At 40.3% G+C, this 27934-nt stretch overlaps 1 protein-coding gene across 8 annotated transcripts; it reads right to left on the bottom strand.

The window, feature by feature from the left end:
- Nucleotides 1-23: 23 nt before the first annotated feature.
- On the bottom strand, nucleotides 24-27665 carry SBNO1 (strawberry notch homolog 1). 8 transcript variants are annotated; one of them, XM_015877810.3, is made up of 33 exons: nucleotides 26763-27665; nucleotides 22165-22292; nucleotides 21421-21525; nucleotides 20394-20703; nucleotides 18836-18880; nucleotides 18360-18460; nucleotides 17578-17674; nucleotides 16437-16597; nucleotides 15694-15827; nucleotides 15492-15582; nucleotides 14435-14596; nucleotides 13478-13613; nucleotides 13294-13399; nucleotides 11941-12094; nucleotides 10687-10869; nucleotides 10365-10462; nucleotides 9675-9826; nucleotides 8953-9150; nucleotides 8491-8661; nucleotides 8236-8405; nucleotides 7337-7468; nucleotides 6061-6196; nucleotides 5554-5666; nucleotides 5382-5453; nucleotides 4803-4902; nucleotides 4221-4295; nucleotides 3802-3948; nucleotides 3632-3726; nucleotides 3317-3409; nucleotides 2788-2925; nucleotides 2401-2477; nucleotides 2067-2260; nucleotides 24-1447 (listed from the first exon to the last, which is right to left on the bottom strand). In XM_015877810.3, the coding sequence occupies exons 2-33, from the start codon at nucleotides 22288-22290 to the stop codon at nucleotides 1305-1307; spliced, it is 4215 nt and encodes a 1404-aa protein (XP_015733296.1). In that variant the 5' UTR covers nucleotides 22291-22292; nucleotides 26763-27665; the 3' UTR covers nucleotides 24-1304. The 8 variants fall into 8 exon arrangements, with proteins under 8 accessions (XP_015733296.1, XP_085411733.1, XP_085411732.1 ...); XM_085555607.1 differs by having other exon boundaries at nucleotides 27500-27665; XM_085555606.1 differs by having other exon boundaries at nucleotides 27551-27665.
- Between the last annotated feature and the right edge of the window lie 269 nt (nucleotides 27666-27934).

Here is a 27934-nt window from a genome sequence, read left to right as displayed (position 1 = left end):
CTGTCTAAACAAGGCTCCACTTCTTGTTAGTACAATAACTTTTATTTGACATCTACAAGATCATTATCTTGTAGTTTTTTTGGACAGGTTTATACAATCTCAATTTTTCAATAGTGCAACCTGTGCAAGCAAGAAATGACAAACATTGTCCTTCACTTTCTTATAAACATCTACTATTATAGGCAAAACAAAACTTACCCATATTATAGATAAGTGACTATTCACATTTGTACATTACAATTTCTTTTTAAACAGCTCCAGATAAACTCTACAATGTCTTACAACATATTAAACAGTATTCAAGTTACTGGGTAACAGAAACAGCACATACAGCGGAACCCTTAAGTGTTTCCCATTCTCTAATTTACAGCTCAAGTAAGGTTTCATCTTACAAGTGACAAATTAAATTACATTAATGAAGTAAAAAATATAAGATTGTATGCGAGATGGAAGTGAATTTGCACTTAAGTTTCCATAACCACCTCGGATTAAGGAAATGCTTCAATTGAAGGAAAAACAGGCGTCCAGCCTTCTTCGCAGTACACATTAGGAATACCATTAATACATTAAAAATGAACTAATTTTAATTTAAGATGTTTTTTCTGTATCACAAAAAGAACATGTTGTAGACTCAAATATATAACCCCCAGGAGAGAACCAGAAAAAAAATGCAACACCTGGGTATAAACACTATAAAAATGCAATAAGAACCAATGCTGTACAACTAAGATTGTGTTTCTCTCTGAACTCCTGTCTTGCGTGTTTATCCTGTCCATGCCCGTTTCCAAAGACATGCACTGTCAAACAGAAACTGGGAAGGAACCTGAATGCATGATGTGCAACCTCTGGGTTTCATGCTTTTATAAACTTAGAAATCGAAGAGAAAAACCTCAATATATATTTTCTATATATATACTCAATACATGCATTCAAGGATATCTCCCACAGCAATGGCATCGATGCACTGCGTTAAACCCTGAGCACTGTATGACAAGATAAAAATAAAGCCTGCTTGGGGACTTTCAAGCACTTCCAAACAAATTGTGGTTTGTAGCTTAAAAGGCCAAAAGAAAGAGCAAACAGGAAGCACTACAGAGAGCATAAGGAAAGACAGATGCACCACCATAAACAACTGCTGGCTTTCAGTTCTACCAACCTTTCTAGATCTCTTTATTCCCAAAGTATTTGAGAGCACACAACTGAACTGAAAAAGTTATATTTCTTTGGAATCTGTCCCTGATTTTGTGATATGCTTTTACAGCCTTTTCTTCAAACACCAAAGTCAACACCTGTACTTTGTCCTCTTATGCGTTGTTGAAGTTGGTGATGCTTTGCGGGTGATGCTGCTGCCATATCTGCTGCTGTTGGACTGCAAGCTGTTGAGACTGGTCTGATGTTGACAGGAGGTTGACGAGGGGCGACACGCAATTTGCAGGAATGATCAAGCCTGAAAGCAACAAGAGAGGAGTTTCTCCACAAGCTTCCATACAAGGAGCAGCTCACTGACACTTCAGGCTGATTTGACGCCATCTTTTAATTCATGCAACACTCGGTGTCTGTTTCTAATGTCAAACCCAATCAAGCACAGCCACAAGATTTGGGTCTAAGAAGAGGTTTATCTTCAGAAGCCACCAGATCCTAGAGGCCTCAAATCAGCAGAACTAAGCTGTCACTTTATTCTTAGGTTACTGGCTACACACAAAACAGAAATCACCTACTTCTGCTTTTCTTGTCTCACAGAACTTACAAACAGCATGAAAGTTTGGACATGAAACAGGCAGCTTCAATGTCTTACCAAACTGGCACCGCAGTAGGAGCTCTCATGACTTTTACACCTCAAGAGAAATCTCTCTTAAAAAACAAGGCTACTTAAATCCTCTAGGGAACCTGTACCATGAGACCTCTCAAGAGGCTTTGTGATAAGAAATCAACATACTGTCTCAGCCTCATTCTGAGCAGCTGGTTTCACAAACTCAAAAGCTCACGAACACTTTAAGGGCTAACAGAGTCTGTTACAACTCCCTTCCACCTCAGAGTGGAAATAAAGGAGCAGACAAACCACTTACCTACGATCCTCTGCCCGTCTTCAGTTCTTAGACGAACTATCTGCATTTTCACATTGGTACCACTCACAGAGGCTAGAACGCCTTCTACTTTTGTCCAGACGCTCAATACTGAACCACACAAGACATAGTAAGTTCGACAGCGGAGTCCCACTTCACAAACTAATCCCAAGCCTGCCTTCTTACAATTGCCTCTCCTAGAGGAGAGAGAGGGGAAAAAAAGAAGCACACCTTTAAGTTCCACAAAGAGAAGCTCAGTTATAACCATAGTGATAAGTCAGTTCAGGTAAATAATTCAAGCTGAAGAAAGCATCTCTATGTGCATGCAAATACTAACCAGTAAGCATGTGTGCAGGTGTCTGCAGATGAGTTGTACTGCTCTAACCAGTGTGGCAGAGCATCTTCAGAAGGTACCTGGTAAAGTAATGCAGAATGGAATATTAAAGATTAGCAAATAGAAGACATCAAGAGTTGGAAATAACAAAACCAACAAAGCCTTCTCCTTCCTAGCCCTGAGAAAAAGCTCGCTTGATATCACCACAACACAGCTCATATTCAGAAAGCTTAGGACAGAGCAATACAGGAGCATACAGATACACTTGCTAAGTCCCAGAACACGCCATGCTACAGAAAAAGTGATCCACGTCTGATTTAACAGTTACATGCAAAGAAAAAATACTTGCATTCCTTCCCCCCATTGAGACTAGCATCACTGAATGATTACCTTCTTATATTTCTTTTTCAGGTCTGCACAGGTTTCTAGTTTGAGTTGTTTCCCAGTATTTGGTCTGTATACCAAAAAAAGCTTCTTTTTTGGATTCACTTCTTTCACTAGAATAGCTGTTTTCTTGTTATTTCTTATCTGGAAAAACACAGACAAAGACCGAGAGCTCTGTAAGTGTCAACACGCTGACAGCACCCACCTTAAGTGATTTCCTATTGTGTTTCTGCAGAATCCATCTGCATGCACACATGCAATAACAAAACCATTAATAAGGACACCGTTCACCTTATAGAGAGAGCACCTGCTTTCACTTAGGCTCACAGCCTACAAGCAGATACCCAGGAGCAATTAAAAGTGAGTGCTTCATACTTAGAGTTGGAAATAAAACCAACATTAATCTCAACTGAACATTTCTCAAAACTGAACAGCAGTTGATTCAAACATCACTATCCACAGATGACAGCTTACCTGGTTAGCCCCAAAACAAACCTTGCAGAACACACTCATAGGCAAGAGCAAAGAATCTTACCTGCAGCGATAAATAGAACCCATCATCCGGACCTGTCTGCTCTGCCCAGATCTTAGTTGCTTCATCCCAAGACATTCCTCTCTCCACACTGATCTAGAAGAAAACCACACAGGTATTTGAAATGAAAGAGGCTTCAGAACAATTAATGACATGTGAACTGAAGAACCACAAATCCTAATAACACCCAGTGAAAGGTGAGGGACTTCCTTCCCCCTCCTCCGCTCAGTGGAAACTTAGCAGATTTTAAGTGTTTCATGAGCTTACAGGCAAGCAAATCTTATTCAATCATACAAACAAGGAAAACAAATCACTTACTGTGTATAGTTCTACATGTCCAGAGGTAGAATATCCAGGAGTTAAAAACTTCTTCACATCTGCTTTCCTTACTTTCTCGTCCCCAGAGCCCAAATCTTCAAAGGAAAGAACTCAGTTACTCCTCTTTTCTTTTCTTACATATAATAACAGTGAGATATCGAGCAACTCACCTAAGATGCCCATATCGTATCTTCCATTCTTCTTCGCATTCTGAATAACTGCATTTAACGTGTCAGAGAAGTACTGGAATAAAGCATTCTGCTGATGTACTTCCATACCCAGAATTCTATTCAGAAATTTTCCTATGTTGTTATAATCTTTAAAAGAAACAAAGAAATACATCAGGTCAAAGATGAAGCTTTATGACAACAAGCTTTCAAGCAGCATTCACAGTATCTGGAAAGGATGGCTTATATCCATTCTTTCAGAAATGAAACATTCCCAAGGTCTTTGAAGAAGTGTTTCTTTCTTGGTGGCTTTTTAAGACAGCTACAACTTTGGTTTTGCTGTTAGGAATCCACTGTCACAACATACAAGTGGACAAATAACTTCTGGGCATGTTTTACAGCAACTCTGAGAGCATGAATACCTTTATCGAGCGTTAGAATTCCAGATCTGTCTTCCACATTTATCAGCCCCACACCAATCAATCCTTGACGAACATCTAGGAAAAAAGATCAAAGTCGCTTTGCCAACTGAAAATACATCAATGGCAAAACAGCTTATCAACCTTGTTTCAAGATCCAGTTTTAACTGACAACCTCAAACACAACCCTTGAAATTGCTAAATACATTGATAAGCAAGACAGGAAACAAAGGCAGGGTAAACTACTAATGGGCACTATATGTGAACCCATGGGAGAACAAGATACAGTAACTTACTTTTACCATTATCTCTTGTAAACGAGCTATACATTACATAATACTCTGGCCAAACTGGTACAGAACAACAAGCTTTGTACTTGTTGTATTTGCACAAGTGCTCTCATGCATCTCCCTTCTTGAACTTCAACATTCAGCTGAGTACACAGGTTCTCATAGGATGTTATTTCTATCTGGCCCAGCTTTTCAGTTTAAACAGCACTATTTTCTAGCTCTAAAATTACTAGCACTTTCTGCACACCAAAGAATGAGGAAAGACAAGCAATTTCATCCAGTGGATTACAATTACCTTTGAAGAAGTCTCCAGGAAAATCAGGAGGTGGTGAGACCATCGGGCTGTCTAAATTCACAATGGATTTCATAACAATCTCTAAAGCATTCCTGCCATACTACAGAAGAGAAAGAAAGTTGCTCCGTGATCGAGTGTTTGTGTCTCCGCTCCAAGCACACAAGGGGCAAACAAGTATGTTTGATTTACAACAAAACATTCCTCTGCTGTTTAACCATACTGAGGAGAACTGCTTAATAGCATCTCAGTTATAAATTATACTACGTGACCAGCCCAATGTTCATTTTTAATTACAACTGCCAAATCAATTTTTTTTTAATGGTAATTGCAAGGACATACGTCATTTACTTAATACTTGAGTTATTAGCGAATGCAGAGGGGTAATTTGCACACATTTGTGCTTCATGCCATTCTACAAATAGAATAAAGACTCTCTGGCTGTCTTGTAAAGAAGGCCCCCTCCCATCAGAAAGTACAGCAGTTAAAGTAAAATAGAACAGGAGACAAAAGATCCTCCCTCAACATGTCACCTGCAGAACAGGCACCACAGTATGAGGTCAAACAAAACAGAACCATTACCTTATTGTCAAAATTGAATCTGCTGAGGTCTCGAGTTTCTGTAGCCCGTCTGTCACCATGGGTAAGGGCTCCCTGTTAAGACACATCTTTGTGATTAGAACAAATTAAAGAAACAATAATCTAAGCTGTATTTTCCTCAAATGAAGGATCACATTCCTTGAAGCAATCTTACCAGGCTTTCCAGTCTTTTTGCAACTATAGATGCAAATCTCTGCTCTCCAGCCAACTCTGAAATTAGGAACACGTACTCCGGAGCAGTCACTTGGTTGGATCTATGAGTTCTTCCTGGATAGTTAAATACAAGAACGTATGAGAAAACAAATTCCACTTCAATTAACATTTCTAATAAACTATGAATTGCATAAAGAAAACAGCCAGAACTTAATCCTGCTGAAAATTACTTTTTGCTGTAATCCAGCCAACAGTTCACAAACTAGAGCTGTGGTAACTTCATGAAGAGACGCGATACACACAAAGCGGGGATGCTGCATAAACTTGCTCACTAGAGTTCTATCAAAGCTTTTGAAACTATTAGCTATGACTGTACATAAAAGTGATTCTGCCCCAGGTAAAGGAGACTGGATCCTTAAAAGGCTACTTCAAACTTCACAGGAACGAGCAGCAAGTTTACTCAGCATTACAGAACTGGCCAAAAGGAAAAGATACAAAAGTTATTTACCAAACTGCTGTATTGCTCTGTCTGCACTCCATGGCAACTCCAGAGTCATGTGAACTCTCCGCCTCTGGTTCTTAGCTCTACGGTCTGCTTGCAATGAGATACCAGAGCTGGCAGCCTCTGAGATTATGGCAATGTTCTTTCAATTAAGAAAAAAAAAACATTCAGCATAAAGAAATCCCAAATTGAGGTTCAGTTTCTAAGAAAAATTCAGTTTTGGATTCTATTCCAGACCCATTAGAAGCAATTGTCATTTGTTCTTTATATCTTGAGAAGGTGAGAAAAAGCACTGTTCTCTGTCATAGATAGAAATAGTAGCAAGGTTTTCTATAGCTTATTTATTTAAATAAGTGTTTTTCCACTTCGACAACACCCTTCCATGCAAACGGGCAGCACATTGCAGCCCTGCCATTCCACAGGGGATGTTTCCCTGTATGTCACAAGGAAAAAGGAGTGGACAGAGGGAGCCTTGTTCTGACAGCAACACACAAAAAATACAAAAAGTTGGGGCTAATACCATAAAAGGAACTGCATACAGCTGTTCTGCTATTTCCATTTACCTTGAAAGGATGTAAATGTTTGGACCGCGTGGAAGTCACTTACAGGAACATAAATAGTTCTCCCTCAGTGTAGTAACAGACCACACAACAGCTATGTTTATTTCATTTGCCCTCTGGTGGTAGCACACACAAATGAACTGGACAGCACGGATTTTTTTCTCCTCTCCTTACTTCATTAGCTTAAATCCTGTATTATTCCAGTCTTTATTTTAGAGTGTGAGATAAAGGCTGAAAGCTATCACTCTTCTCAACATTACTTTTCAATGCAGGTTAAGGTAAACAGCCTCCATCATTTCATCCTAACCTCTTACTGAACATTTTTCTCTTTTGCCACATAAAGCCAGTCTGTGCTTTTTTCCCCTCTCTTTCTCAACTGTTTTCTCTTGTTAGCAGAAGAACACAGTAATCTAGATAAAGGAGTCTGGAAGACACAAAGCTTGCTTGCTTTTAAACATACACAGTTTCACAAGACTGGTTTAAGGGTGCTAACATCTTGATTGGCACGTGGTCTGATCTGTGGAGAATGCTGTACCACACACTTGATGGGACTACTCAATATACTGGTTTGAAAAACAGAACATACAGCACAGAATAGTAAATGCTTTCTAACTAATGCTCGTAGAACTTAAAATCACTGTGAGATAACCGACACAGACAAGCTGTGGCTCTATGTGGCTGATTCATCTGGCAAGTTCTTCTAAATCGTATTTAAGAGCTACCTTATCTCCATCCATGAACCTCTGCTTTTCTGTGATGTTCAGAATTTCAACAGGCACATCAAGTTCAGATCTTGACTCGTAGGATATGCTGCCATCATCGTTGCTCACTACTCTCCCTTTGCGGCCTGTCATCTTTGAAAACAAGAAGTGAACAGAAGCTCATTAGGGCAATACCAAAACTACACCATGACCAAAACCTTCAAGCAATGCTGTTACTTGGATTCACATACGTATCTTAAAACACATCAATTCAGAAATCTACCACAAGAACTTGGATTATTTTTTAGTCTATGGCATTAACTGACACATGGAACACTTACTCAGAGTTGGCTCAAGGAAATATCAAATACAACATTTCTGTAGAAATGCAGTATTATACTACTACCCACAAGGGATTTCTATTAGTCATCAAATAATTCCATAGGCTACTCAAGTTACATATTGAGCTGGAGAGGCTACTGCCTGTTACAAGAAGGAAAAGCTGTCAAGTCGTAAGAGTTTACTATTTCATTCTTGAAACAAGGAGCTGGAGACATACATGCTTAGAACTCCAGACTTCGAGAGTACTAAGAAAATGAACTAAAATGGTAGCTGAGACTTTCCATGATTTTAACAGCATCTTGTAAATCACTGATGTATTCCTACTTGATAGAGACAGGTAGCTGAGAGTTTTTCCTCCAATTCTGGAGAAAAAACACATGATCAGACTTTCCACAAATGAACCTTTTGCGTTCTTAATGTTTACCACCTTAGAAGATGAGCTAAAGCTGTTCCATATCTCATGCCCAAGCTTCAAACCGGCAACTTTAACATACTTCAGTTGTAATCCTGAAGAATGACAATAATTTACAGCTGTAGCAGAAAGAACATCAAATCTCTGACTGTGAACATGAACCTACCTCTGCAACATTTTCAGGACCACCCAGCTCATCTATAAGCTCATCCAGTGTATTTGGTGGAAGGTCTTCAGCCAGCTTTTCCAGTTTATCAAGCAGTTCTTTCTTCATTTGTTGGGCCCTTTCAACAGCATCTTGACTTGTTACAAAGCTGCTGTTTGTGTTACTGTTTGCTGAAACACAGAAGTACTCACAACTTAAAATTTCACTGCTTATTTGCAAAATAAAATCCATCTACTCCAATAAATTTATTCTTACCTGATGTGTTGGTACTAGAAGTGGTGGTGCCAACAGTGGAAGTAAAACAGCTAGGTCGTTTTGAGCCAAGACCAGAAGCTAATAAGGCACTTTGAATAGAATCAGGATCTATACTTTTCTTCTTTTTCTTCTCTTTAACTTTTTTATGCTCTTTTCTAATTAACCACGGATCTAGGATTAAATGAAATGGTTTCAAACTGTTAACAAGCATTTACCAAAAATCCTTCATTTCCCTGGTAAAAAACAATGTTCTCTTTACAAAAAGGGATGTATAAGGTCTGCAATTTAGTGTGTAAAATCTGCATGATGAGATGAGACAACACTTGAACTCCCATCTCAGAATTAAACTACACACTTATCATTAGTCATATTTTAGCTCAATGAAGCACTGAAGACAGACTTTATACACTCGCTTTTCCAAACTACAGTTACTTGCTTGATGAACTACACAAACCACCTTACCATCCTCATCATCCTCACTGGATTCATCTCTGAACGGGTTGAAGTCATCGTCATCTCCAGAACTGAGAAACCTGGAGCTCTCATTGTCACTTTCTTCATTGTCTGAAACATCAGACTCACTTTCACTCTCATCAGAGCTGCTACCTGCAAGGCCGCCAGTCTTACGAGCCTTTTTAGCTTCTCTGCTTACTTCTTCACCTAATTCCATCACCACCACCAAAGGACAGAAAGAAAAAGTTAGTTCAGGCTACTTAATCTATTTCTGAGGTTTATTTTTTTCACAACCACATGCAAATTAGAAAAAAAACACTGAAATGGTTCTATTTCTAGAAGCTGAAAGTCTTCCAGTAGGATCTCTCCCCCAACACCTTTATTATCAATGGTTTTTTAGTACAAGTACCACCAGAAAGTGTACCAGGCTTGATTTTAGCCACAAGACAAAGGAAGCAATTATTTTCTTGACTGCATCAAGTGATCTGATGAGCAATTTACCTTGGGATACAACTCCATAGATCAGCCCAGATTCTGAGCAAAGTGATAACTAGAATTTATTGAATTCTAACATTGTTTCTTCAGTAGTTTTAAAACTACTGGTAATAAACTCTTTCATGACAACTGCTACAGATATTTACATCCCCATATTTTTCCCCTAAAGTACACTTCCCGGTAGCTCTAAAACCACTATTTTCATTATGGTGTTAGTGTAGAAAGAGAAGTATTACCTTTCCGTTTCTTTATTTTGTTCTCTTTACAAGGGCTGTCTCTGGGTGAATTGTTGTTGCTTTGAGCAGTCAAGTCAATTCCCAACAAGCTAAACAGCTTCTTCCTGTCAGGAGCTGGAAAGTGCTTTTCAATAAGAGACTGGAATACTCCTCTGTTTAAGGAAAAAAAAACTTCAGTCAAATCTGTGTTTATTTGAAACAAAAACCCTTTAAGTAACACTTCAGTAGCTTGCCTGACTTCCACAAACAATTATTCCTCGTGAATGCTACTACAGAAGCACTCTGTATAATTATCACCCATATCACAGTATTTGTCACCCTCTAAAAAGTAGTGATATGATACTCTAACCTGTTAAGTTTCATTTTGGTATATAGTATTACTGTCACTGACATTTTCTTATTGCCTAATTTAATCCGACATTCAAACTCCCGATCTTCAGCAATGTTGCCTCAGGGCTGGATTCTGCTCATCTGAGCAAAGACTGTGTGTAACCATGGCATGTATTTCACAGGTCTATTCTCCCTTCTACTTGGAGTAGAACAGCACCAGCAGTTCCACATGAAGCACCATTCTGCATGATGATGGCAGAACTAGGAACTAATGAACTGCAGCATACACACAGCTTTTACTACACACATTACATTGCATTCAGGTTTGTTTTTTAAACCACGATTCTGACCAAATCTTACTTTGCTGTAGAAACAAAGTCATTCAGTTCACCACCACCTTCCTCCAAAGCTTCTAATGTCCTCGCTTCTCCTGTTGACTGCAGGCCAATAACAACACACTAAAGGACAAATGAATACAAGGTACAGTTACCAAGATGACTACGCTGATTTTGCCCCATTTTATGCTCATTCAATAGCTTCAATGCCAGAACACATTTAGAACTACCACACACTTGGAAATATTTCTTATAAACAAGAAAATCAGTAGCTTCATATTTTACAAAAATATTATTTAAATATATATTATTTAATTATATTTAGATGTAAGTTTTGATCAACTTACTTTCCCATTCTTGATTTCTTCCCGAGCAAGCTGAACCACCCTCTTCACTTTAGATGCTATGCAAAGGTACTTGAAAAACCTCTGATGAGCAGACCAGAACTGACCCCACATGGATTTCTTCATTCGTTGTTCTGCATCGATAAGATCTGCTGCTTGTTGGAACCTCTCTCTAGCACTGACCCACTGAAGAAGAGAATGTTAATTGCTTTATGTGTCACATTTCAAGGCTACATTGCTATGCTCTTCACTAGCCAAATAAAGGCAAGCAAAGTTTAAAGTTACAATACTATGGGACTGCAAGTCAAGGAAATACCTCATACATCAAACAAAACTCAGAAAAAAGAAAGCAGTCATGGCTTCATAAATTCAAAACATAATTACTCATAATGAAAAGTAGGTATATTTACACTACTGCCAATGCAAATACATAGCATTTTCTAATTATCCAGTTTCTACATTAACACATTCAGGCTAAGAAAGCAAAGAGAACTGTCTATAATTAAGTATAAATGAGATTCAAAAGAGAAAACCACCGCACTTTCACTTCTGCAATGTTTTACTATAACCTAAAACTTGCCTAAGACAAGAATGTTAAAGTAAGACTTCTACATGCAAATAAGCAAAGCTCTGGATATGAATCTAATGACTTTTGAACAACCCTCGTAAAGTAAAATGCTGTTTTGAAGTTCGTGTCATACCTGTCAAAGATTAAAATTAATTACTGTAGCTATGCAACATGAATACTGAGTCACGCATAAGCACTTGTTCAGCAGGTAAAGGCCCTGTTCATTTTAATCTATGTCCAAGGGATAATTAAGTTGTGTCAGGAAGTTTGGGCTTCATCTCAGGAAAAAGGTGTTCAGTGAGATGATGGCAAAGCAGGAACAAGCACCCCAGGGAGGCCACCATAGACCTAAGCTCTTGATCTCTTGATGTCCCTTCCAATCCCTGTGATTCTGTGATGCTTATGTATCCTTTACAACTAAGGATATTCTATTCTTCTCAATTTTTCCCTAGTACCATAGTAATACTGGAAGATGCACCCAAAACTACAGCTTTTATGACTCCAAACAAGAATCAGCAACTTCTGCTCAAGTCTTAAATGGAGAAATCTTGACAGCAAGATAAGACAAGCAGATGCCATTCCTGTATTTCAACAGCACTACGTTTTATTTCAGAAGCATTAAGATTTATCTCAAGTAGTTCAGAACTCAGAAGTCAAGACACAAAGCAAGTTTAAGAAGTCATTCTTACCAGTTTCACAGATTTATTGTACATTTTAACATATTCCTGGGAGAGCAGAACTTCATCAATTTTGAAGGTTACACCTGAAAAGCTCAACTGTCTTGCTATGTACATCCCTCTCAGTTTCATATCCATAGCAACTATCTCCATGGCACCAACACCTCTAAAATAAAACAAATCAAGTCCATATTAGAAGTCCACTTTCAAGAGCAATGATTTGTTAAAAAGAAAACAAAAACACCCTCATGCTTCACAAATAAACAGCACGCTTACAGATGTGGAGGTTTACAAGAAGTCAATAGGTGTTTAACTAAACAGTACTAATTAGAGGGTCATGAAATCTGTCCTCTGCATAAAATGAGATCCCTACCTCTTGAGCATACGTACTCCAGTAATTATAAACATTCAGTTGTTTTCCCCCCCATGCATTAGGAGATGTCAAATACTAAATCCTAAGTGGATAATGAGGTTGGCCCAAACATGGAACAGAATATTGTATTGCGGTTTTATACACACCAGAGAGGATTTAAAATACATATAAAACCATATTAAGTTCCTGAGATTTACACTGGTAGAAAAACACTAAAGTTCTGTTTAACAGAAACACACCTTCAGCAATACCTCCTTCGGAACACAGAACTCAATTGCAAAGCTCACCTATTCACAGGCTTGGACCTATAACTTCTTTAATGCTTATCTGATATTTATTCCATAAAAACAAAGACTACATTTGCACAGTCTAGAAAAACCATGCATCATGTAGATGGTAAGAAAGAAGATGCACACAAAACCCTATTGTAACATTCCGAAGTGTTTTTAGAATATTCACCTAACTGAAGAATACAGCAGTAGCATTATTTCCCAACCTCTCTCACATTTACTTATTTTTAACATGTTGTGAAATATGTAGTACCTTTCAACAACACACATAACTTGTCTGGTTTCTTGTGCTAGAAATCAAAGGAACAAGACTAGTCCTTGCCTAAGCTGAGCATTTAAACACTGGAGGGCTTTTGCATACAGTGAGACTGGCTATAATGCACACACCCTGTACACAGTGTTTTAATAATCAATAGCAAAACATTCTCTCCTCCATGCCAGCCACAATTCTAGAGGTATACTTCCTTAACCAGTTTCTGAAGTATCAATGTTCAGTGAGGGGATGTGTCCATCATTCACCACATCAGTTGGATTTTCGCTGGATTTAGAAGCCAGAGGCCAAAAGCCCTTAGTGTGGAAGGATGAGTTTGTAGAGAATTACATAACTGACATCATGACATCACTGTCATGAGTGACAACAAAGGAACTGGAAAGCACATTCAGTGACAAACGTGTTCTCACTATAGCTCTTCAAAATATTACCTTCTTTCAACAGCCTGAATGAAATCACTGAATTCCCTAAATGGAGTCCCTTCACCCCATATTCCAAGACGGTTCATATACGCCATATTTCTTGGCTCAGACGCACCTAGGAGAACAACATCATTTGTTAACAGCACCAGTGAAACCATACAGAGATATTTAATGCACACTAGATGGTACGTACCTGTGGCACTGGCATAAACAACCCGAGCTTTTGGAAGTTTATTTTGAAGTTCCAATACAGCCAGACCTGTTTTTGTTGGTTTTGATGAACCAACAGGACAGAGATTCTTGGCTTTATGACACTCATCAAATACTATCTGTGAACTATGATTAAGGAAAAGCTTCTTGTCGTTTTGAATTGAACATTAAAAGAAGAAAACAAGAAAAAAAACTACAAATTAGAGATAGGTTACAACAGTAAACTTTAGGACACCAGTCACATTTTTTCAATTAAAACTCAGGAAAATAAAACAACCATTTCACTGGTATTAAATAAGTCAATTACACATGCTTTTCAGAACTGAATTCATTAAAATGTCAAAAACACTCCTAAAAATGACTTAATATCCTGGAGAGAGGCACAGTGCAAACTCAAGTACTGTTTTACCTATTCTGTAGAAAAAGCAGAAGTTAATCTCTGGTACAACAGCTGTATCACAATAATGTATGGTAATAGATTGGCCATGCAAGTCTACTGTTTAAGCACATAAATTTGTTACAGACACAATGAAAGAACAATACCTAGAAGCACCAGCAAATAAAAATACGGGACTGTCTGTTGTATGGGAAACTGTTGATCACAGCCTGAACCTCTGATTAACCATCTGAGGCAAACGATGAGTCAGCTGTGAAAACACAGGTGAATGTAATTCAGCTGTGCCACTGGAAGAGGTGGAGTTTGGCTCCATCTCTCCTACATCTCATTTACAGGCTGACCACCACCAAAGGCAGAATCTCTTTTGAGATTGCTCCTGTGTGGAGTTTTACAATGAGCCTTAACATTGGTGAGCATTTATCACTTACCCCCTTCCTATTCCATAACCTGTTTGTACAGTTATAAAGTTGATGGATAACTGTAACTGTACAGATGCACACTTAAGTAACAGTTTGGTTACAATCAACTCCAGATAAAGGATACAACTCCATCAAAATCTTCACCACACCAGTGAAGCAGCTGCTTTAATCTGGTCTTGTATTTACCACCAGACTGACTTTCACCAATAAGAGAAGAGTATGTGGCAAAAATGACCCCCTTCTTCACGCTTCCGTTATGCTTAGAAGAAATCTTCCCGTACTTGAACTGCAATAGAGATAGATAAATTATTTGAGAGGTTCCTTCTCAGAGCCATCTGCCTTATCACTGAGATGTGCTGGTGACCTTATCTGTATACTTGGAACTCCCGGGCCCCTGCCTCATGCTTAAGGCACACATCCCTAAGGGGAATTCTGCTAAGAGGTTATACAGCAATCTCCAACAACGTGCACTTGAAGACTAGATTTGAGACCTCAAAGATTAACATCTATGTTCTTCAAGTACACGGCTTCCTTAAATAAAACTAACTTTTGTTGTTTGAATGCCTTACAGCCATTTAATGTATTCACAGCCACTACTGTAAGTGGCAATTTCCAGAAGCTTTACCGCATTTCTAGAAACTACGACTTCACAGACCAAGAATATTAACTTGAAAGGAAATTTAAGTTCAGTGAGCTCAAACAGTAACCACATTTCACCTTTTATCTAAGCAGCTAATCCTAAGCAGACAGCATAGAAATAACTTTACATTCTACTGCCGCTTTAATACATTACTAAGAAGTTCTATTCTATTATTCAGTCATACACAAAAGTGTGCTACACATAAAATGCACATTGAGGAGTAAAAAAAAAGTGCTGAAGTCTAGAAGATTTAAGGATGATCTCAACTACTAGGAAACATTCTCCTACCAGTGTCAGCAGTGGTTTGAAGAACAATGCTTAAAAATAACACATGCTAAGACTTAATCCTACAAGGGCCCTATTTACATGATTAACTTGAAGTACTGCATGGATCTTCGTAAGAAAGTGGCCTGTCAAACAAGACCTAGGCGGTAGTTCTATTAAAATGAGTACATTCTTGCAACAGTTAACACACACAGCTTGTCACACGGGCGTACCTAAAGTTTTGCCTTAGCTGTACATAGAAAAAAAGTTTCCACACCTTGTTTAGTGAATGAACCAGAATGTTTTTTGCTCCAATATCTCTCAAATCTCTTTCAGCGTCGTATTTCAGATCATTTGACACACTAAACCTGAAAATAGAGAAAAAGCGTTTACTGTAAGTTCCAGTAGAAGCTCAAATGTCACACTTTAAGTACTACAGACACTGTAGTGTCTGCTCTAAGAAATTCATATACACTTACCAGACGGCTCTTTTTCTGCCTAACAAGTAATTTTCATAGATTATCCCAGCTATGGTCCTTCCTTTTCCTACACCAGCACCATCACCTATCAAGAATCCAGCTCTGTCTCCATTGGGAAGGAATGTTTCATGTTGCTGTAGGACAAAGAACAGGAACTTGTATTCATTCTCCAGAATGTATCACTATAAATTGTCATAAACAAACCTAAACTGTATCCCCCATAATTTTTCTCTTTGCCGGCCTAAGGAATCTCAGGCAAAAAAGACTCTTTTTAGATGCAACTTATCCCTATGATCTTCCTATGTCCACTAACCTTCACTTCCTTCCTGACATGCAGAGAGCTGCAGGCACAACATAATCATGCGAGTCTACTGAGATTTTAATTTAGCAGCAAAATAACCCCCCATCTTCTTCTCAATACCTCTCCCAATGACATCAAACATCACTGGGTTTCTTAATTAGGGCTGCTGCAACCCATCAAGTTATTTATTATTAAAATGCTTTTTTGTAAGTTTTAAGACATTTTGAGATCTGCTTTGTGGAAGTTGATTACACAGTGTTTTCATAGGTGTATTACCTCATGTTCATCTGCAGCGAAGCTCACCTGCCACCTTTTATTGCACCTTAAAGCCCTGAGCTTCTATTATCTTCTCACTATAAAACTGACATAGCTGCACTTGTTAGATAGCTATCTACCTGAACTCCATGGTAGTTTTTAAGCTGTATCTATCTGTCTAGCATACCTGGGCTGCATAAGTGATTGCTTCAAGCTGCAAAGCTGACAACCAGCCATTATCAATGGTTTCTTCTGATATCGATGTCTGGTACCACACATCAGGAGGTGTCACACTGGACAATGAACTGGTTTCCACGACTGGGTCAGGATGACGCAGACCAATTTTTACTGGTTGGGAAAGTAATGGGAGGAAGGAAAAGAGGGAAAGATGAGAAAATCCAGCACGGGTTATAATATTTACTAAAATAAACTGCAGTTGTCCATTGCAAAGGTTTAACTTCACAAACATTTCATTGCTTGCTTAAAATTGAGAGTTTAACTTCCATATGCATGTATTTGATATCAGAGAGAAACTGCCCTGAACCTTGCCTCTCAACCCCCCAAGAAGAGGCAACTCGATGCGAGAATCACAAAAGCAACATTCTCCTATTTATATAGTGCTGTTTATTAGTAGCATGAAAGGAGAAAAAGATTTAGAACAGACATAGTTTAATTGCTGACAGATCTAATCTGTGACTAAAAAACAATGTTTAATAATTAACTACAAACTTTGTGGAATGTTTTCCTTCTGCTTTGCTTCTATGGTTTTATAGAACAAGGTAATTAGGAAGTAAAATCACACCTTTTTTATCACTAATGACAATAAAGAGGGGGAAAAAGGAGGAAACATCTTTTACAGCTGTTAATGGCACTCTCCTTTTTTCCTTAAAAAGCCCATTCTGGAAGATAAGCAGGGAATAACATGGGCAGAAAATGCTTAAGGTAAATTTCACTCCTAAAAACTCAAAATGCATTTTTAAGTGTAGCAGTGAACACTTACTCCTTTTACAAGGTAATTTTTTTTCCACTGAAGAAGAAAGCTTAACACAGGTTAAAAACAAATCAAAACATTTTGGTTCAGCTGCATTTCTGAAACAGGCATTTCTGAAAGAATTCTCTTCCTATTAAAAAACAATGCCGCGCACTTTCAGAACTGAGCACTATGTAAAAAAAACCTAGAGGAAAAAAATACCCTAAACTATATTCCTTTTTTTATTCAATCCGGTTTAAATCCTATGGGAATATTAGCATATGCAATTTACTCTGCCATAGTTATTACAGCTTTCAACAGTTCAGCTTTTTTGATACAGCCAAGATGTAGGTCATACATTTTATTGGCATATACTCTGCATAAGTTTCTGCGTGGCCCATTTCTTCCTCATCTTCTTCCTCAGGTTCCTCTTCCTCTTTAACAGCTGGAACTTTCTAGAATAGAGAAATACCCGTATTAGAGTATTCTGCTTTTACTATCATCTTAATCTAGGAAAATTCTAAAGTACGCTCTCAACCACAATTCAAAATCCATTTGCAATTATTAACTCTAATGTTTAATATTACAAAATTCACCCAAACAACCTTCTGTAGGCCAGTCACTGAGAGCTGTTATCACAAAGCAGCCTGATTCTAATTACCAGTGAAGATGCTGAAGCTCAAGAGTTCACAGCACCTGAATATTTTAGCTACAATTTGTGAACACTGAATGATATTGTTTACTATCCTCAATCAAACCACCCAAACAATCAGCCATGCTGGAGTCTTCTAGCTTCCCCATTGCTAGTTACACAAATGGGGATATTTTAAATCAAAACATCTTAAAACAGAGCAACTCTAAGTTTATCAACTTGAACCAGAACACACTCTTTCCTGCTTGTTAAAAAGCAGATACTTGAAGCTATCATTTAGTACACTAGTTGTCAGCTCTACACAGCTGTTAGCTTTAGTCATCCAATCAAGTACTCTTCTAGCAGAGAAACTAACCTTTAGAGGCAACAGATGCACTCAGTACAGTTCTACCACACAAAAGGCATGTATGAGTAACCACCAGAACCAGTCACACTTGGCTGTGGCCAATAAAATACTCATTTGGCACATAACTATTTGTATTACTTACCATAGTAGGTGAAAAACTTCTCATTTTAACATCATTTATCCATATTCTCGCTACCTCTTTTGTAGACGCCTCCTTCTTCACGGCACCATTGCTTAGATCAGCTAAGAGAAAACGAACAGAAACAGCTGTGTTCAACCAGAATAGCCCACAAATGTTTTGCATCTGACTGCAAAACCTCTCCTCTAGCTCATTAATAGAGAAGGATGCTACCAGCCAGTAGGACACAGACGCTTCAAAACACAAGTAATGTTTCTGTCAGAACAAAAAATGCCCCTGAGCACACAAGGAGTTAAATCCTACTGCTACTTAAAGAAACTTCCCATGCAATACCACATCTGACAGGTGCGTATTAGTGTCAAAATAAGAAGAGACCTTCACCAAATCTAGGTACAGCATTGAGAAGTATTTCACGCGGTGAATCTTTGGAGTTTAACAACAAACCAGAAAGTCCAATGTTTCAACAGAAATGAACTTACCTGGTCTGGTGGCATTTACCACCTTAGGAGGAACTACAATTATTTCTGCAAAAAAGAAAATCAACTTTGGTCTCAGTTGTTCAGAGTTTACAAAATAAAGTCTCCATCTTGAAGGATCCTGATAACTTGCCTGTTCTCACCCACATTGGGGAGCAACCACCACCAAGGTTTAGTATTGAATTAAATTCATACAAGGATAAATGTGAAACATTTAAAGGAGCTGTCAAGTTTCCATTAGGTTGATAAGTCAATGCATGTGTTTAGTGCACATGATCCTATAAAACAATTGAGACAACCGCATAAATAAAGCGTCTGCCTTAAAGAGGATGCATAACTTATGTTTTCAGTCCAGAATTTAGTTGCCTGACCTACATGAAGAGACCACATTTCTTCCCACACAATTCTTTGCCACTGAATTTTCTAGAGGTATTTGTCTATTTTTATTTGAATAAACACAAAAAAGTATCCTGAAACACAAGCGCACAATCAGGATTAGAAGTGCAGCTCTAGACATTGCATGTTTCCTTTTCACTTAACAAAGAAACACACTGAACTACTTCCTACAGCTGTGCTGCTGCAGCACCTAGTGGGTCTTGATAAGTACTTATTACTTGGTATTACTTAGATGCTTCTTGGAGCTTTCATTTAGCAGAGGGCTACATCAGAAAACCTATTAAGCATTTCTCTTATGAAAAAGCATGTTACTTCCAACTCTGCACATAAAAAAGCAGTAAACCTTATTTCAGACAATGAGGATACAGTAAAGAAGCCTGTGCACCTCTCAGAAAAAGCAGCGAGATCTTTGCATGCAAATTCAAGTGGTCTGATCTTATCTCTTATTAAAATCAGAATCACTTAAACATTATTATTTAAGCTGAACATCAAATTGCAATTTAAGAACACAGGTGCAGTTTTCTACATTTAGCATGACCGTGTGTGCTATCCACATGTTAGAAACAGCACACACGAAAAGACTATCAAAAGTTACCAGAGCAGTAACATCTTAAAGCAGTGACATGAAATGCAAGCAGCAAGTTTTGAGCACATCAAGCTTTTATACACAACTGGTTTGATGCTTCCCAGAAAATACACAGGGATAAAGACTTCCTTTCTTAAGAGATATTTTAGAAAAACACCCTGTGATAAGAGTAACATCATATACTGTAAATACCTTTCATTAGACAAGGCATCCTCTTTTGCCATAGTTCCACAGCAAGCATTTAAAACAAGGACTCACACAGGCCCAAGATAGCTAAATTATCAACTTCAGTGAAGTTCATGAATTAATTTTACCAATATGCCAGCTGCACTCGAAAATGTCATTTTCCTCATCCCTTATGGTGAACTACAGGCTTGATTTTTCAAAGCCTGATATTTTCCATTACTCTCACCCTGAATTCTATCAATAATAAGGTTAGAATAGTATTTACAAGGTTTTCTGGACTCTTCATTTCACTTTGATACTCTAAAGATGAATGAAAACAGAAGGTGTGCAAGTATCTTCACGTTTCATCATTTACCTGAAATTGTGTTGTTATGAAAAATAAAGAACACTCACTTGCTGCCGTTGCTACCGGTTGGGCAATATTAGGAGGCGGCTTCAATTTCATTAGTTCATTAAGACTATTATTCTTAAGCAGATCTTTCAGCTGAATCTGGTCCTTTGAAGGTGCGGTGGTCAAGGCATTCCGTACTGCTGGTGCTGCAACTGAGGGTCGAGTAGTTGTGCTGGTCTGAATGATTTTTGCTACAGTGATAGTTTGCCTCGTAGTTGTAACTGGTGTTGTTTTTGTCATCACTATTGTAGTCCCCAACGTTGGAAGCTGATTTATTTGATTCAGCACAAAGGTTGTGGTGGATGGTGGTTGCTACCAACAGAGAACCAAGGAGATTTTAGATGACCGTGTAAAAAACAGACTGTGAGCCTTTCAACTAGAGCCCAGGAGTCACCAGTATTGAGAACTCTTTGTAAGAGCTGTTCTGTGGTACAACAGCCTGAGCAAGAACTGCCTTTAAGTATAGGACTGCATTAATAAATGTTCAAGTTTTTTACATTCTTTCAAATTAAAAGAAAGCAAAGAAAATGCAAGATCAATCACCCAGGCAGAAAAAATTACTACTGCAGGTACAGAAACCCTGAAGAGAACGTACACCATATAATCCCAGCTCTGCAACTGTTGGAGTGAATAGCTTGAGTTGCTTTTAAGATATGTGCAGCCTTTCAGGCACACTGAACTACATCCACCTCACCACAGATCTGCTCTTTATATTCCCAGTTCAGCTGCAACCACCACAACCGTGGTGCTGAGAATTACCTGCAGTTATAAAGGCAATACATAGTTCAGGGATCAAGTTTACGCAACCTCCATATTCCCAAAATACACTTGCAGGGGAAGCAAAAGGCACAATGAACATCCCAGAATGTTTTTCTGTTTGCTGCTTGTTCTCCTCAGGCAGAAAGTAACTTAGCAACTCACAGGTACTTCAGTTTGCAGTCTCAACACAGTAGTGAGATAATGGCATTTTTGCCTTTTCTGTTACACTTCCTGAAGCCATAGAGATATTTAGATATTTAATGTTCTTACCCGAACATTTAATAAGGCTGGAGTTGATACAGTCTCTGGTTCTTGTTTCACAGCAGCTGGGGCCTCAGTTTCCAACCCTAGATCTAATGCACTAAGTGGCACTGACTGCAGAGGAATGAAAGGAAACATCAGCAGGCACTTCTATCAGCAAACAAATACTATGAAAACTACAGCCTAAATATCTACCCACAAAATACAAGTTAATGAGCACAGTTAAGGAATTCCCTATTAACAAGAACTGCATTGCAAATAAAGATTAGAGCAGTTGATTCCCTTGCAAAGCATTGAACACTACGTTAGTTAACTACAAAGAAAATGTAATTAGTTTTGTGATGTCACTGTTTGACACAGCACTGCTCCCAGAACATCTCAAACATTCTTAGGTTCTCACAGATTTAATGCTGTCCTGAGGTTTAAATCCCATTCTGAACTCTCACACATTTGGCAGGAAGCAGCTACAATCAACCAACACGAAGAGCTCTCTAAGAATGCTCTACAGCACTTCCCATTCAGTGTAACAGAAACAGGTAAGATGAAAATACTTATGATTACACCAACAAATTTCAGACTGCTCTACATTGAAGTTTAAGTATTAACAAATCATTTTCTAACCTCAGCACTGTCAAACAGCAACATTTATGACAATTCCACATTCTTAAACCCTTTGCTACAGACCCCCCCAGTACAGAACCCCAAGCACAAACTCTTATGTCCTCTAACAAACATCCGTGCTCTTGTTTTAACCTGCTGAACAGCTGGAGTCGGAGTTGCAAGAACCACATCCGGAGAGTCAATATCAAATAGATCATTTGGACTGATTCCGCTCTCACTCAAAGCAGCAAGCAACAGATCTTGTCCTGGCTCCACCATCTCTAAAAAATTAAGATCACAAATACAAGTTACATTTAATTTTGGTTTATTTTGTGCAGACACATTTTCAATCCCTGTTCCTGGGCTCCATACAGTGCAATGACCCACATACACAATTTCACTTTCAGTATTTGCTCATTTATGTATTTAAATCTTTTCAGTGTGTTGATCAAATTCAGAGGTAGGAAAACTGAGCTGTTTGCTACACAAAATGCTGTCACACCCAGAAACTCACAGGAAAAAAAGAGAAGATGGCCTTCCTAGTCTTTATCACACTTGATTTTCAAGCATCACAAGAAATATCAAGCAGCAGAAGTGGCAAGACTATTATGCTAATACACGTCTGTCAGTGAAGCACAGTGCACAAGGGAAGCACAATTAAAATTCATTTAGTTTATCTTGTAACAACAACTTAGCAATAATAAGCTTGTAAGGAAAGCATTTGTTTCTTGCGTGCCATTTCATTAGGTAGTAATTCATTCATGGGAGAAATTCTGTTTTGGAAAGAACAAATGTTCCAACGTTATTACAGCATGTCAACTACACATTAAATAGGACATCAGGTCACAAGCTCCTTTACGTGTAGGACAAGCAAAATTAATTCCAAAAGCCTACACTAGGTAGTATAAAAACCTTACATAAAAAGCCAAATATAGTTTTAAGACAGACGTATTTTTGCTCTTCTAAATGCTCCCCCCAGAGCATTTTGCCCTAGTAGTAAGAGAACCGTGTATTCTGAAATACAACTCAAGCTGAAATGCATTTCATTTGCTTTCCACGCCACCACTACCACCCCTTGGTAACAAAGCTGAACATATATTCCACAGCAGGTAAGAACACAAGGATATTTGTCATTTTACACACACATTCACGACTGAAGCAGCACTCCATTGCACATCCTGTCTGCACACAGCTCAGCCCCATCCATCTGGCTGGTCACACACGTTACCTTACACATTTGGCAGAACAGGTAATTCTTGTAGTGAATAAAACCTCAGGCAATTGATTCTCATTCCCCCTAGTTTTACTAATAGCAAGGGGAGACCTTTTGGTGGAGGAATACTCACATGGCAGCAGCAACAACTGAAGAGTGGAGGTGACATATGCAACAAAGACTGCGCTGCCCAGAGAAATACCAAAGCAACAAGTGACTGGTAGAACTGCCACTGACCCAACACAATCCCAAAACCATTCAATAGGTCAGCACTAGACTCTTTTTCTCCTTCCTTTAAGGCACTTGAGGTGATCACCTAGATCAGCAGAACTGCCTGCTCTGAAGTTTACTGGTCCACAAGATAAGACACCAGCAGAAAATCTCCATGTCAGCTCCTTCAGAGGACGGCCCCTCCCTCCAGTCCGACTCATACAGCCTTGAGTGGGTCAATAAAAGTGAGTAAAGCCAACTGTTAACTTTACAGAAAGATTAAGCTCCATCTCAGGAAAGGAGCCTACCTATATACAAACACTTAAGTGGGGATGATAAATTCATTATTTTCACGCTCAAGCACTGACAGCAGCCACCTCATTTAGTTTAGAAGCTTACAATGGTTACTCCCTCAAACTGAAGACTCCGACACACTCTGCAAGCACAACATCACAGTATGAACTTGGCAGAGAGCTGACACTTCTGTACAGCACAAACATCTTTGCTCAACGCTGTCAGAAAAACCATCTAAACATACAAACGAAAAACACTGCCAGCTGCATCATTATTGAGTCTGCATGTAGCTCCAGTTATCTGTGGAAGGAGGCATGGCTGGGACTGGGCTGAGGGATAAATACCCCCCTCCACACAGAACACAGGCGTGGGAAATCACAAGCTTGGGGCTGCTTACTTAAAGCAAAAAGACAAAGGAGCACAACAACTTTCAGTCTCTCTTGCAACATAAGGATTTGGTGAGTCCCCATCTCATAGCAAAACCAGCACAAGAAAAAAAGCCAGAAATGCATCTTCAACTGTCCTGAGATGATGCCACAACCTATGGAGACTGTTTGAAGTCAAGTTGGACATTACCTCAATCACATGTTTAGCACCTAAAAAAAGTTACAATATTGCAAACAAATAAACCCCAAAAATCGTTCATTGAAGCAAGTAATTCAAGTACAACTTCTAAATTTATGCTAGATGAGCAGCAATAGAGGCTGGGATAGTAACTCTGGAATTGCAGAGTACATCCAATTAGAGACACCACTTCCCTAACACAGCACAGGAAACCTCCAGATACATTTCTACCACCCCAACCTCTATTTTAACAGCCTTAAAAATTGGTTTGGGCTGGATCGTTAGCAACCATTAAGAGAAACAACAGCAATTGTTTGCTCATCTGTCAGACAGCCCAGAGGAGGAAAGTTGGACTAACTCGTTTCATTTATTTTGTTTCTGTATGCCATGAACAAAGTGACATTGTTTCAAACCAGAACAAAAGCAATTCTCAACTCCTAGATTTTTTACATTAGAAGCACAGAATTCTTGGCACCCGATTTGGGGAAAGTTCTGTGCCCCATCACACCAACAGCCCTTCCCCTACTTTCTTACATAGACTTTTAGTTCAGCAAAGACATGATAAAGTTCCAGCAGAAGCAGCACCTCTGTAGTTTATTTTCTGTGCCATGCACTAATGGAGCCTCAACTGTTATCAAGCTGAAACAGCCCCATAATCTTGCAAGGTAGGAGGCTTCTCAGTTAACAGAAGCGAAAGCAACTTTATCAAGCTCCGCAGCTCAGCTCTGGCAATACTATATAAAGGACCTGCACGCCATATTTTTAAGAATCCCAGAAGAAAATATTTATAACAAAAGTTGTGAATATTACAAGCTGTTCCCTGAGCGTTTCACCAGTGGAAGAACTGCTCTGAGCAAGCAGGAGCTCACAGGCAAGGCTGGCTGCGTCTCCTCAGGCTGTTCTGTATCACAGAGCAAGAACCAACCTGTGTGATAAACTAAACAACACGTATTTATAACATTTCAACAGCAGCCACATCCCAGCTATTTTCTTTGTGTTAAGAGAAAGATGCTGCTGCCTTTTCAAGGAGGGCTATTAGAATAAACCCCATGTTTTGTAAGGTCCTATACAACCAAAGAACAGTGCCTGAAACTTTGATCAAATGACAGTTTCATTATACTGTGTATTATGTAAATAACTTCGGATTTAAAGAAACAAAACCAGAATGCCATGCTTAATATTATGACATGTATCCATGCCAACCTGGCTCTCCCCCTCCCTCCATTTTAGCTTTGGGAGAAAGAAGGAAAACAAAAGACATTCTGCAGCTCATGTCAAACAACCTGTTCCCCACTTCCTCCAAGAAAAAAAACATGTCAGAATCTCGAGCTATGAAAATGTTTTCAAGTCCTCAGTCTGCCATTTGTACTTCACAACATTAGACAGCTGAAGAACTTACCTATAAACCTTAACATAGTGCTACAACTTGCACAAATGGAACATGACCAGCACCACAATATGGTCATGGCCAAATACTTTAGACAACCAAACTGGCCTCTGGAGAACCCCAACCTGCAGGCTTGGCTTCCATTGCTTGGACTGGGACAGTAACATTGTTAATCAACTCTTGTTCTATTTTATTAGCTTTCTGAGGAACACAGGTCTCAAACTCCACTGGAAGCCATCTGAGATACCATTCAAATACCAATGCAGTACTAACAACAACAGAGAAGTCCCCAGCTCTCTGCACTGCATGCTACAACCACAGCTTCAGTGTAAGGGCTGCCAGCTCCCAATCCCACAGAACAGGATTTCTACCCTGATAGGTTCCACACATTAGAGAATAACAGCATTGGAACAACAGAACTGTTCCTCAGCTCTCCATGGAGTCAGTTGCAGGCAGAGCCCAAGGCCCAGCCTTCCAAGCAGCCACTTCTGACTCCCAAGAACTGGCTGGGCAGTAAAACAAACCCCCCATGCTTTAATTCTAAGACTGTATTAAAGCATTGCACTATAGTACTGCATTAATGTAATGTACCAGGAAGAATCAGGACAAATAAGCTGAACGTAATATTGTTTGTATTCCTACCATAGTAAATTCTTTGCTTTACATCATGAGCTCAAGGCTTCAAATTTAGGGAAAAAAAAAACCACAAGATTGTAAAACATTCACGTATTTTTCACTGTCATTTTAATCCAGACAACTCAGGTATTTCAAAGTTTAGCACCGAGTTAATTCTTAACTAGAGCTTTTTTTTCCTAAAAGAATAACACTGACTGTTGGAATGATGTACTAAATTGTGTGAATGGCTCTTTAAGCCTTTCAATTACCGCGCTATCAAACACCAACAGCAAGGCTATCAAACTGCAAGAGCTCCAACTTACAACCTCAAGGCACACAACGCCATCAGGTGAAACTAAAAACGAAATAACGGAGAAACAGAAGAGAAACCAAACAGAAGAGAAACCAACGCGGCCGCTCTCAGCGCCTTCAGACCATCGGGGCGTTTTAACGCTGCTCACGACTCACCCGGCGATCCCCGTGTGCTGAGATCTCGGCGTTACAACTGTCCGAGGGCTGGGGCCGCTCCGCTCGGCGGGGCTCAGGCTGCGGCCGCTCCCAACAGCCGCCCCGGGGCTCGGCCGTGCCCGAGGAACCGCCGCCGCAGCCGGAGGGTCGCAGCCCGCAGTCTCACCAACACGTGTTCCGGACATAAACTTCCGGGTTGGGGCCAGAATTGGCTGCGTAATTGTGTCCCGTGCACTACTTTTGTTTTCAGCCCTTCCTCCCTTTTCGGATCCCGGTTATGAGGATCGCGAGGAAGGGCGAAGAACCTCCCGGCACGGCAGCGCCCAACGGCACCGAACACACCCGGCCCCTTCCCCCCCCCACAGCTCCGCTCGGGCTCCGTTCCACCCCATAACCCCGAAACGGGCACACAAAGGCGAACGGCCGAGCCCGGCCCGTGAGCGGCGTTACCAGGCACAGAGCCGCCCCCACAACCGCCACATCCCTCCCGGCCCACGAAGTTCGCGTTGAACCGAGGAGCCGCGGCCTCCCCCGCACCCGGCCCAGCGGGGACCACGAGCGGGAGCGGCGGCGCAACCCACCGAGAGCCGGGACCGACAGGAGCCGCGGGAGGAGCGGGAGGAGCTGCGGGCACGGGCTGAGCGCGGCCCACACGCCTCAGAGCGACCCGCGGGCCGCACCGCGCTGAGAGGAACCGAGCCCCGGGGCACCGCGGCCACCCACAGCGCGAAACGAACCCCAGGAACGGACGAACGGGCGGAACGACGGAGCCGGACTCACTCACTCACTCACTCTCTCTGGTGCCTGCTCCTCCCGTAGCCGGTCCCCGAAGTCTCCGCCGCCGGCCCCGCCGCTCGCCGCTTTCTAACTCCCGGCCGCCATCTTGGCCCTCCCTCCCCTCTCACAGGGAGGGGGAAGGGAGGGGGCTGGGGCCGCCCGCCGCCACGCACCACGTGACAGCGCCGCGCGCCGCACCCACGTGACGCCCAACCCGCCTCTGGCGCGCGCTCCGTGCCACGTGACCCGCGGCCCCCCCACGCTCGGGCGATCTAGCAGGTCACGTGGTGTCCGCCGCTGTTCCGCGCCCTTCCCCCCCCTCCCTCCGCCGCTGCCGGGTCCCGCCGCGTTCTCCGTGCGCTCCGCCATCACGTGACGTGCCGCTCCTCTTCTCG

This window comes from Coturnix japonica, chromosome 9, assembly GCF_054131305.1.
Source record: "Coturnix japonica strain WE chromosome 9, WE-NBRP24, whole genome shotgun sequence".
NCBI classification, from domain to species: Eukaryota; Metazoa; Chordata; class Aves; order Galliformes; family Phasianidae; genus Coturnix; species Coturnix japonica.
The sequence above is the reverse complement of the archived record's forward strand: the minus strand, read 5'-3'. Positions and strand labels throughout refer to the sequence as shown.

Excerpts from the sequence above, each read along its gene's own strand:
- SBNO1 (XM_015877810.3), bottom strand. The coding sequence starts at position 22,290 with ATGGTGGAGCCAGGACAAGATCTGTTGCTTGCTGCTTTGAGTGAGAGC. Across the intron at positions 2,926-3,316 it reads GGTTCTATTTATCGCTGCAG|ATAAGAAATAACAAGAAAAC; the intron begins GTAAGATTCTTT and ends GTGTTTTTCCAG. Across the intron at positions 1,448-2,066 it reads AGACGGGCAGAGGATCGTAG|GCTTGATCATTCCTGCAAAT; the intron begins GTAAGTGGTTTG and ends TGTTGCTTTCAG.